The sequence below is a fragment of the Pseudorasbora parva genome, chromosome 7 (genome assembly GCF_024679245.1).
Source record: "Pseudorasbora parva isolate DD20220531a chromosome 7, ASM2467924v1, whole genome shotgun sequence".
Taxonomy (NCBI): Eukaryota; Metazoa; Chordata; class Actinopteri; order Cypriniformes; family Gobionidae; genus Pseudorasbora; species Pseudorasbora parva.
This window is the reverse complement of record NC_090178.1, coordinates 13,699,560-13,711,666: the sequence shown is the minus strand read 5'-3', so window position 1 is coordinate 13,711,666 and position 12,107 is coordinate 13,699,560. Positions and strand designations below refer to the sequence as shown.

Here is a 12,107-nt window from a genome sequence, read left to right as displayed (position 1 = left end):
AACAGATCATGATCTTATCTTATAATTGAACAGTCGACCTTCCCAAAGCGGACACTGCAAGACAATAAAACTTCTGTCATTGTGAACAAACAGAAATGCTCAGAGTCTAAAATCTATTTGTTTAGCTGGAACGTTGATAGCTTGACGAAACTATATCAGACAGGATATCCACATATTGAAAACGCATTTGATTTACATATTTTCTCAAGATTTTATGCTCAGAGTTTTCGATTAGACACCTTTGGACTGGAACTCCAAGGATGAATTGAATGGCATTCGAGAGTAATGCCTTTCCTCCTCAGGCGCTGTAGTCAGACAATATTTTTATATTTAAATGATATTTGATGTTTTGATACCAGAATTTCAATGCAAATTTATGAGCTATTTTAGCACCCTGCTAGCAATATCTAGTGATTTAGGCTGCCCTGAAAATGCCACATTAAGGTTAAGCGATATTGAGCACTGATGACTACGAGAACATATTGAGAACTAAAAACCTCAAGACTCAGGCTTTGTTCAGCAAACATATTAAATTACACATTAAACATACAAAGCATATCAAAATTCTGAAATGTATTTCCCTCATTTATTATAATTCCTTTTTTAATTGGTATTTAACCAAGAATAAGCAAGTAAATAATGCAGAATTTATTCTATATTTGACTAAACTAATTTCAAAGCATGAAACAATGTACACCAAATTGTCATTTCTACTTCTTCATTACATTATAAGGCATTTGAAACTTGCCACAAAAGATCAGAGACAAGTTCAGGTTGAAATTATACATTCCTTTAAACATGATATTTGTAGGAATCTTTGTGGGCTTTATCAAAACAGGGGCAGTATCCATCAATCCACTATTCTATTCTTCAAACCGCTTACATTCTGTTTAGGTCGCAGGGATGCTGGAGCATATCCAAGGGTACTATGTAAATATGTAACCAAAATGTTTACAGCCGACAGAATGTAATTGCCATTTTTACAATGGATATTTAAGGCAGAAATGGCTGACAAGCCAAATAAAATGTCAAGAATTGCACACATTTTTAATTCAATATGGCTCTAATACTCCAAACAACATTTCTTAACATTCTTTACATCTAAGGTGTTAGAATTAATATTTGTACGTGACAATTTAAAGTCTTAATTCATACAATCTACAAACCATATTTCAATTGATCTTATGTGTTACAATGGGAGATTGAGATTTGGAACTGTCATTACTGCAGGTTTTAGAGGTTTACGATCCCTTTGTTTTTCTGATCATTGACTCCATCATGGCCCATTGCTCCTTTGTGACCTAGCAAATAAAATCAAGGTAAACATATAATAAATAAAGTAATGAAAACTCCCCATTGTAAATATCTGATTGATAATCACCTCCTTCAGACCATTGAACTCGCCAGCCATGGAGACATATTCACCACCATCCATTCGAATGATCTGTGAGGAACGAAAGAGCCGTTAAAGCAGGAAATTTGTCTTTCACTGTGAAAAACATATTAGCTGCCCTGTCAGAACTCCTTAACTTTATATAGAGCCATTACAGTAATGCGCCGGACCATATAATTCCATATTGATCTGTGGAGCGCAACTTTTCCCCCCTAATTCTTCACAAAATTCCCTCACAGAGGGCTACCCATCACAGAGGGAAAGACAGGTGTAGGTTGCGCCCTTGGGTTCATTTCCGTTTGGCTGTAAATGGAGAAGCCCTGTGGGGAAGATTCTAGGTGAGCTCTTGCCCAGAGATGCGAAGCACTTTTCATGCAAGGTCAACGAACTCACCGCGCCTGATACCCAGCTGGCGTATTCGCTGCAGAGGTAGGCGGCAAGGTTGGCGATCTCTCCAGGAGTGCCCATACGACCCACGGGTATCCTCTTAAGCGCCGCCTTCTCATACATTCCAGTGGGATCCATCCTGCTAAAGGCACCCTTCAAGAAATATACTAAAAAGAGTTAGGATACTGTTTGAAAAAAAGAGATACAAAAAAAATTCCAATCTGGACTGAGTCAGTGAGTTTCACTAAAGAGTTTAACAGATCGAATTGGTCCGACTAGAAAGCATGATTCATTCAAAAATGGTCATCGCTACTTCTCTGAACACACCAAGAAATGGATGACAACATCTTCAAAGAAGATCAACGATAAAACATGCACACTACCTTGGTTTTGATTGGTCCTGGTTGAATAACGTTGAATCTCATGCCGTAACTGCCCCACTCTGCTGCCAGAGACCTGTAGGTAGAGACAATCAGTCAGACCTTCTACACATGCTCTGATTTATTTGAAACTTGTCCCACGTTTTGGGGACATCTGGTCATCAGCCATGGCCAATAGTTCTTCTAGTGTAATTATCTCCCTGGGATGGACCTTTTTCCATTAAGTTTATCACACAGGGGAAGCAATAATAAGCATGGTGGCTCAAAGTCAAGCCAAGGAAAATGCAATCATTGGCCTTAAGGCTTTGGTGATCTAATGTAAAGAATGTATGGAACAGACCAAGTCAGGCTATCAGTAATTATGTGACCACTTTCTAATTAAGCAACAGATATTTCTGTAGGGTCTAAATCCTGAATACAATTACTGTAGAGTCCTTTTGTGAAACCACAATGAAAATAAAATGCAGTATTTGTAAGCTTGAGAAATTCTGAAAAGGAAAAAATTATTATGATCTACAATTATTAAGATATATTTAAAAAATATGTATAAATGTTAAAGAAATATTTAATATTCTGCAGTATTTATAACTCACTGAACAGAAATAAATCTTACAATTTTAAAAAGAAACTCTTAATTGGTTTACTTGAAACTTTCACTCAAATAATTGTTCTGATAATTTGTTGATTATTTTTTAATTGATGGGAAAGTTCACCCAGGTCCATTTACAACCCATAAATTGTCTCTAGGATGTAATGCTCTGTTTTTGCCTTATTTGGAAGAGTCATGAATATTAATGTTGAGCTCTGCTCCGATTGGCTTATTTCAGCAGCTCACAACAATTCAGTAAAGCACCTCGTGAGTCCTGACCGTCCTGACAGAACACATACCGACTAAATGAAACTTTAAGCAAAACATCTCAAATGGTGATTGATAAAATGCAGCTTACTTGTTTATTTGGTGTTTTCAGATCATCTGCACACGAAAAAAAGAGCTCGCATTCGTGCGATTGCCAGATTTCAGTAATTAAATCCCCCAAACAGAGCTTTTCTGTGAAAAGAAACCTGTATACTCTCCGGTTTTTACCTAAACATGTCTAATCTGTCAACCATATGCACACAAGCTCTCTCTCTCTCGCCGATCTGATCTGAAAACACCAATAAACAAGTAAGCTGCATTTTATCCATCTCCATTTGAGATGTTCTGCTTAAAGTGTGTCATTCCTACATTTTAGACTTGTCTTTTTTCGTCAACGTTATTGCATGTTTATATAATGTTAGTCACAATGTAGGCTAAGGTTACGACTGTGATGTAGCCTAATCTGAAATACAAAGGCAAAAACATCATAGGAAACACCATACTTCAGTTCTCAAAAATAATCGTTTTAACTTATATGGCGGAAAAGGTGACGTTTGCTAGAACTACTGCTTACTGTTACTGCTTGCAGGAATACAGTTGTAATTGCCACTTTCTTCAGTTTAAGACACTGAGCGAAGCTTGCTTAAAATGGGCCGAACAAACGAACGATCTTGAATTAAATTGTTGTGGTATCGGATTATAATCATCAACCATGACTGTTGAGATTTTTTATCTATGAGAAGGGTAGAAAAGTCCTCAGGTCTCCTGAACAGCTTGGAACATGAAGTGTGTCCATGCGAGCAGCTTGTTTACCTGATGATTCACTCCATTTCCGCCTGACAATGAACATATTTGGGCAGATGCAAATGTTGGGGGCGTGCATATAAATGATCCCCAATGCTTGCGTCACTGTAGGGTTTATGTTGAGAAGCACTTTTTTTCCGTGGAGTTTTGGATTCAAGAGATTTACATAAGAAGTATGAGGCAATGATGTTTGAGACTCACAGTATGTGATGGCCATGTACTGAACTCTTATTATTTCGCCATGGCAAGGTTAATTCAATTTTTCATCCTAGGGCACCTTTAAATATGGATACTTTTCTTACAAACGCCTCGCTTCAGAAGGCCTTTATTAACCCCCAAGAGCTGTGTGAAGTACTTCATGAAAAGATGCACTTTTTCGGGCTTTCAATTTTGGGCTCCCATTCACTGCCATTATAAGGCTAGGCCACTCCAGGACCTTGAAATGCGAATGAAACGAAGTCACTCCTTTGTTGCCCGGGGGGTATGTTTTATTCATTGTCATGCTGAAAGACCTAGCCTCGTTTTATCTTCAATTCCCCTGCTGATGGAAGGAGGTTTTTACTCAAAATCTCAAGATAAATGGCCCCATTCATTTTTTCCTTACAATATGACAATACGTCATTCTCCCAATCCTTTTCGGGATCATCCAAATGTTCTCTAGCAAACTTCAGAACTCCCGGCCTGGACATGTACTGGCTTCAGCAGGGGTGTTCAGCAGCATAGTGTGTTACTAATGGTAGAGTTTGTTACTTTGGTCCCAGCTCTCTGCAGGTCATTCAATAGGTCCCCCCTAGTGGTTTTGGAGTTTGGAGTCTGAATGTTTGAGGTTGTGGACAGGTGACTTTTATACTGATAATGAATGCAAACAGGTGCCATTGATACAGGTAACGAGTGGAGAAAAGAGGAGCCTCTTAAAGGGGGGGTGAAATGCTGTTTCATGCATACTGAGCTTTTTACACTGTTAAAGACTTGGATTCCCATCCTAAACATAGACAAAGTTTCAAAAACTAATGTTGGACGTTTGATGGAGTATTTCTGTGTCAAAAATACTTCTTCCGGTTTCTCACAAGTTTCTGAGAGTTTTTTTCGAGTATGGGTCGACTTGACGTCGATAGAGCGGAAGGTCCTAGTATGGGCCGTACGGGCTCTTCTCCCGGTAGAGTGCGCGCGCGCGTGACTAGAGCGAGAGAGGAAATGCACGCCCATAAACACTCGCTCAGCTGCAGATCAACTCGTCCATGAACACTTATGTCGTTATAGTCCGCACCGCGCTCCACTTTATTCCTATGGGTGACATCAAGCGACTTCAACGCTTCAGCACAGCATTCCGGGAAGGCAGCGCTACATTTGAACCGATTTGATCGCAGAAATGACGCAAAGCTTCACACATCGCTTCAGTCGTGTCGCAAAGTGGATCTCCACGGTCAGGACTTCACCAAATCATACCAAAGAAGTGTGTTTTTGACGGAGCGGTCCCAGCAATAAAGGTTCGGTCCTGCTTTGGAAGCAGGCGGTGAATAAAACTGCTTTAAATGTCTGTGCTGTTTGCTATTGTCGCGTGAGTAAACATCAGTAAACGACACGATCGCGTGCTTCGTCATTCAAATGCGCTAATGGTTACTCCATTGTTGTTCTATGTATAATGTTACACTAGTCTGACGTGCAAAACCGTTTTGCTTGCTACTGCTAAGGTTTAGTCGCATACAATAGTCCATAAACCGAATCATGTCCTCATAAACTGCGAGTAAACACAAACAAATGTTGACAGGCCACTAAATACAGTACATACCACAGAGACGGACGTCCTGCTGTTGCTGTTTCTCCTGTTCAATTTATTTCAGCCTCCGAATCTGATTCTGGATCATATCTGTATTAGCTGAATCTGATCGATAGCCATGGGTTTCTCCACGCTTGAGGACGTCACTGCTTTGTGCGCACTCGTCATTCTTTAGATCTGCCCACACGATACGCCTCCAGGCGCTCATTTTTTTCCGGAAAGACTCGGTACAGCCTATATTTCTTTTATAAATATAATAAAACTAAAGACTTTTCGGAGATATGAAGGATGCAATACTACTCTATAGATACTCAAGACTTACATGAGATTGACTGAAACTGTGTGTTTCACCCCCCCTTTAAAGAAGTTACAGGTCTGTGAGAGCCAGAACTCTTGCTTCTTCTTCTTTTTAGGCGACCAAATACTTATTTTCCACCATAATTTGCAAATAAATTCTTTAAATATCAATGTGATTTTCTGGATTTTTGTTCCCTCATTCTGTCTTTCATACTTGAAGTGTACCAATGCTGAAAATTACAGGCCTCTCTCATCTTTTTAAGTGGGAATACTTGCACAATTAGTAGCTGACTAAATACTTTTTTCCCGCACTGTAACTAAGGACAGCTTGAGACAGAGTAAATCAATGGTTAATTTGAATTTTGGAGTGAACTAGCCCTTAAAGGGATACTTTACTGCTTTTTCATATTAAACAATGTTATTCCCTTAACTAAGACTCAGTGCATGCACTTAATCGTTCTGACGCGTGGTGACGATCTGATAGCATTTAGCTTAGCCCACTAAGCCCAGTTCATTCACTATGGTACCAAACAAAGATCAAGTTAGAAGCGACCAAACACCTCCATGTTTCCCCTTTTTAAATACAGCTACAAAAATAATTGAAAGATCAAGTATGGTGACATAAAATAAAACATGACGCTTTTCTAAGCGGATTAAAAAGGAGAACTACAATGTGTGGCGAAATAGCACTTCTGAGAGTACTTCGACTCGGCGCAGTAAAAAGTCACGCCTGAAAAATCCTCCCTCACATCTCCCCATCCCATTTCTCTCATTTCTGTTAATAGGGGGGAGGGGGAGATGTGAGGGAGGATGTAGTGAGCTACTGATCTAAACTATCAGTTAGGTCTGCTGTCCACCTCTCCCTATTGTATTTCCAGCATATTTAACACTCCTTAAGGGGAGAGGATCAAGATCCTCATTTTACAATTAAAATGTAAATGAAATGGCACACTGCACCTTCATTATGATAATATATGCAGTCCTTCAAGAATATATTAGAAGGGCATTTGACAGGAGGACCTGATTCTCAAAGGCCTGCCAGATGACTTGGCTAAAACGTGTCCGCAGTGTAACAGTGTAAGAGTACATACGTGCACAGCGTCTCCACTCCAGATTTAGCCGCAGCACTTGGCACAACAAATCCTGAGCCACTCTCAGCATAGATTGTGGTGATGGCCAGAAAAGCAGCACCTTTATAAATGTATAAAAAGATGATCAGTTTCTGGTGCTTCAAATGAGATTCAACTAGGCTGCAAATCACCTGTGACATCATAAGATGATGACGATTAAAAGAAAAACAGCAAACAGTTTATAAATAGTTATATGTTCATCAAGAATCACGTCACCATTGAAATACAATCGTGAAGGTCAGACTTGTTATCAGTAACAATATCTTTGCACTTAAGCGTTAACGGAGTAGTTGAACATTCTGTAATCACCATGTCCGAGGAAGCAGAAAGAGGTCAAAATAATCAGGTGAGGCTAGACGTCTGAAACTGAGCAGCTAATACAACAAATACACACAACAAACACACAGATGCGGTGAACTGGAATCATCCCCCCCCCCCCCCCCCACACACACACTTGGGTCTTATCATTGCAAAATACAGTAAATGTACATAGACTAATGATGTCTTAATTTACACAAGAGTAATTATCCTGCAGCTTACTGGTTACAGCCTGAAGCTGTTATCTTAACGGAAAACAAAAAGAGCAGAAAACGGCATGAATGCACATAAATTAGCCCATTACAAAAACAAGCTTGATTAGCAAAACAAATCCCACTTTTTTTATGCCACTATCCCAAAAGCGTTGTCCATGGGATGTGCAAGAAGCCACAGGCAACCTCATTACTGCAGAAACATCAAGACAATGGGCAGAAGACGACGAATGCAGATCATCTGGACAACTTAGGTCACAAACATAACGGCCAGTTTTTTTTACATTTCAATTCATCACAATATAAAAGAATTGGTCACAATAACTTACAGAACAATAAAAAGTAAAAAAAAAAAAAAAGTGAATTGTTTTTTGAAAAAAAGTATCGTGTGCTCACCAAGGCTGCATTTTACAGAAAAATTACAGTACAAAGTTCAATACAATACAGTACTATTGTGAAATAGTATTATAATTATTATTACAAAATAAAAATAACTGTTTTATTCTAACAAATGCAATTATTACTGTGATGGCAAAGCTTAATTTTTCACAGCCATTACTCCAGTCTTCAGTGTCACATGATCTTTATTCAAAAAACATTTATTTGACATAAATCTTTCTTTACTGTCACTTTTGATAAACTACAGGCATCCTTGCTGAATAAAAGTATTAATTTCTTTAAAACATAATAATTTTACACTACCTTCTTTAAAAGAAATGCTCTCTGGGTTCTCTATTTTCTCTCTGTTGAAAGCATCTGTGACAGTTTATTTAGTCAGTTACCACAGATGTCAATTCCAATGTGTCTCTCAAAACAAAAATATTGTAGGCTACTGTAAATAGCACAGATTATAAGTGACTTGAGCACTCCGTGGGACTTTTTTGCACTTACTGCCCTCTAGTGGTTATGTACTCCAAATCAACCACTTCCAGCCAACCAATCCAATAACCATTTCACATTTTCATGTATGCATTTGGCAGAAACTTTTATCCAAAGACACTTTTAGATACACATTTTAATCAGTTCACTCATTCCCTCGAGCGCCATGGTCTACTGTTTGTAACTGTTGCATACTACAGCGGTTCCCAACCCTGGCCCTGGACTGTGATTTGTTTGGTAAATTCTGTCATTAATTACTCACCCTCATGTCGTTCCAAACCCATAAGACCTTCATTAATCTTCGAAACACAAATTAAGATATTTTTTATGAAATCCGTGAGCTCTATGAAGCCTCCATAGACAGCTATTTAATTACCACTTTCAAGGCCCAGAAAGGTAGATGCATATAGTCTATGTGACTACAGTGGTTTAACCTTAATGTTATGAAACGACAGGAATACTTTTTGCGTGCAAAAAACAAACAAAAAATAACGACTTTATTTAACAATTTCTTGTCTGTGTCAGACTCCTACACTGACGTGGTTAAATACAGTGCATTGCTTCCAGGTTCAACGACAGAACAGTGGCATACCATTGGCCAGCTTGTGGTGCTCACGTGAACAGCATCTGCCAATGGTAAGCCAGCGTTCTGCCGTGTACCTCGAAGTGTTGCACTGTTTACACTTTGTCAACAGTGTAGGAGACTGTACACTGTCTAGTAGTAAACTGTAAACTGGGAAGTAGTTGGCGAGGTCACTTTGTAAAGAAACACAATGTGACTATAGACTAATAAGCAATGGCATGTGCATGATATCACTGTTTTCACAAAGCCACGTTTTTTAGTTTACAAGGAAAAACTTGTTAAAACGTGTACAGAAGTTTGCATTTTCAGGTTCCCAAACCACTGTTTTTATGTAAATATCTGGCCAAAGCACATACAAAGTTAAGTTTTTAGTTTAAAACAGTGTTGAGTACTGCCCCTTAGATATCTCCCTAATCAAACACACATTAGTAAAGATTTTAAGATTGGATGGGTGTGTCGGATAAGAGGCACATCAAAATATTTGCAGCGTTGGGGGTACTACAGGACCAGGGATGGAAATCACTGGCATACTATATATAAGCAGATCTTTCTATCATAATTATTGAGGGTTATTATTGTAGGGTAAAGTTGAATTACCCTACACCTACTTTGCTACATCTCTATAAAAATAATAAATCACCTTTCTCTGCTTTGATGAGGCGTTTCCCAATGTCTAGCGTGACATAGGCTGTGCCGTTCAACACTGTGTCAGTGATGGTTCTCCAGGCATTGGGAGACAGCTTCTCTGAAGGAGAGATGAAGTTTCCAGCTGCATTGTTTATCACCACCTGTGGGATGGCAAACAGGATCCCATCACATCAGAAAAGAGTTTTATGTGGAATTTATTGCATCACTGCTGTTAAGATAGGAGACCTAAACCTACATCAGGCAGTCCGACTTCATTGACAAGCTGGTCAACAGCAGCCTCCACTGAAGCAGGGTCTCTGACATTACACTGGACGGCATGAACCTGAAACGTGAATACATTTATCAAACTCTAGGAAGATGAAAACTAGCTCTTCAACATAAAAATGACAATGATGGCATAGACTTTCTAAGACAGAGGTACCTTGTTTCCTGTCTGTTGTGAGATTTCCTCTGCTGTTTTCATCAAAACATCAAGATTTCTGGAAGTGACAGGAGACTTAAAGGGTTAGTTCACCCAAAAAGGTGACTTACTCTCATGTTGTTTGACACCTGTAAAACCTCTGTTCATCTTCAAAAAATCTTACAAATTAAGATATTTTTGTTGAAATCCGATGGCTCAGAAAGGCCTCCATTGACACCAATGTAATTTCCTCTCTCAAGACCCATTAAAGGCTCTAAAGACATCGTTACAAGCCCATTTCACTACAGTGGTTCTACAATAATTTTATGAAGTGACAAGAATAGTTTTGTGCGCAAAAAACAACAACCAAGAAACGTCTTATACAGCAATTGCCAATTTCAAAACACCACTTCGTAAAGCCTCGGACTATTATGAATCAGTGTAAGGAATCAGCGGTTCAGATCGCCAAAGTCATGTGAATTCAGACGTTTGGCAGTTTGACACATTTGATCTGAATCCTGAATCGATTCGCTGATTCTAAACACTCCAAGGCTTCAAAGCTGTGTTTTTGGTCATCACTATATAAGTCATTATTTATGGGGGTTTTTTGCATACAAAAGTATACTCGTCGCTTCATAAAATTATTGTAGAACCACTGTAGTGAGATGGACTTTTAATGCCGTTTTAAGAACCTTTTATGGGTCTTGAGAGAGGAAATGACATTGGTGTCAATGGAGGCATTTCTAAGCCACCGGATTTCAACAAAAATATCTTCATTTGTGTTCCAAAGATGAACGGAGGTCTTGCGGGTCTGGAACGGTATTAGGGTGAGTAATTAATGACAGAATTTTCTATTTTTAGGTGAACTAACCAACGATTATTTTAACATAAAAGCTTTGCCTTTTGGCTTTGCTTGCAGGGTGTCAACAATTATTTAGGAACTAGAAGACGAAATTACAGTAATAGTGAGAATTGATATTACAATTTATTACAATTATTACAATTGTTTTCAATTTTAGTATTTTTTAAAATGTCATTTGTTCCTGTGATGGCAAAGCTGAATGTTTAGCAGTTATAACTCCAGTCTTAAGTGTCAAATGATTCTTCAGAAATCATTCTAATATGCTGATTTGGTGCTTAAGAAACACTTCTTATTATGATACATTTTTCGAAACAGTTGTGCATTTTAATACTTTTTTGATGATCTTACGAGAGGGAAAACTTACCTGCTGGCTATCACACACTCTGCTCCTAGTGAAGACAGAGCAGTGGTCATGGCTTTTCCGAGTCCCGTTCCTCCTCCTGTAATGAAGGCCACTTTGTTTTTGAAGGTTCCTGGGAGAAGCATAACACCTTCTGAAGGTGGGAAGAAACTAGCTGGAGGACTGCTCTGGTGTAAAGTGTTTGTCCCATTTCCAAACAACTGTTAAAGGATGCAAAGAGGGTAATTTTATTTATTCAGACAGGACTAAATAGCAGTATAAATAGAAACTGGGTGAAAGTTCATAAGGACAGTGTGAGTATAAAGTACACACTGCTTGAGCTATGCATTTAGGGAAATACACATTATAATTAATGCAACACATCTCAAATCTAGCCTAAATCATCTTTGAAAGGCATGATCACATTCAGTGTACATTATAACAATTAAATCAAGGTCATTTTACTGCGCAAAGTATTACAATGTAATTTAAAAATTTACGTTTTTATATAACTATAAATTCCAGATATAAATGACTTTGTCTTGGCTACAGCTTATGATATTTTGAAACTAAATTGCAATTTAATGCATGAACAAAATAATTTTCTTACTTGCACTGGTGTGAAGCACTTGTTTGGAGTTAATCCTCTATTAAACACGGCCAGTCCTCTGAGCAGCGCCATAACGTCAAAATAAAATATATATAATAAAAAAAATTAGAGGGAGAAAACGTGTTTCAACAATGTCAAAAACAAACAAAAAATGAGTGAAGTCAGACTCGATAAGACCCCAGTCACATAGACATGACTACAACTAAAGTCCGAAAATCCTGAACGATATCT

General features: G+C 38.4%; 1 protein-coding gene across 1 annotated transcript; it reads right to left on the bottom strand.

Annotated features, from left to right (window-relative positions):
• Positions 1-558: 558 nt before the first annotated feature.
• Positions 559-12,075, bottom strand: decr1 (2,4-dienoyl CoA reductase 1, mitochondrial). The gene is made up of 10 exons (XM_067448223.1): positions 11,877-12,075; positions 11,291-11,487; positions 10,086-10,143; positions 9,900-9,986; positions 9,657-9,804; positions 6,986-7,085; positions 2,164-2,236; positions 1,787-1,933; positions 1,382-1,444; positions 559-1,301 (listed from the first exon to the last, which is right to left on the bottom strand). Exons 1-10 carry the CDS (start codon positions 11,946-11,948, stop codon positions 1,242-1,244), a joined length of 1,005 nt encoding a protein of 334 aa, XP_067304324.1. The 5' UTR covers positions 11,949-12,075; the 3' UTR covers positions 559-1,241.
• Between the last annotated feature and the right edge of the window lie 32 nt (positions 12,076-12,107).

Coding starts and splice junctions, on each gene's coding strand:
- decr1 (XM_067448223.1), bottom strand. CDS start 11,948: ATGGCGCTGCTCAGAGGACTGGCCGTGTTTAATAGAGGATTAACTCCA. Junction 1,934..2,163: donor CAGGACCAATCAAAACCAAG/GTAGTGTGCATG, acceptor TATTTCTTGAAG/GGTGCCTTTAGCAGGATGGA. Junction 1,302..1,381: donor AGTTCAATGGTCTGAAGGAG/GTGATTATCAAT, acceptor TTTATTTGCTAG/GTCACAAAGGAGCAATGGGC.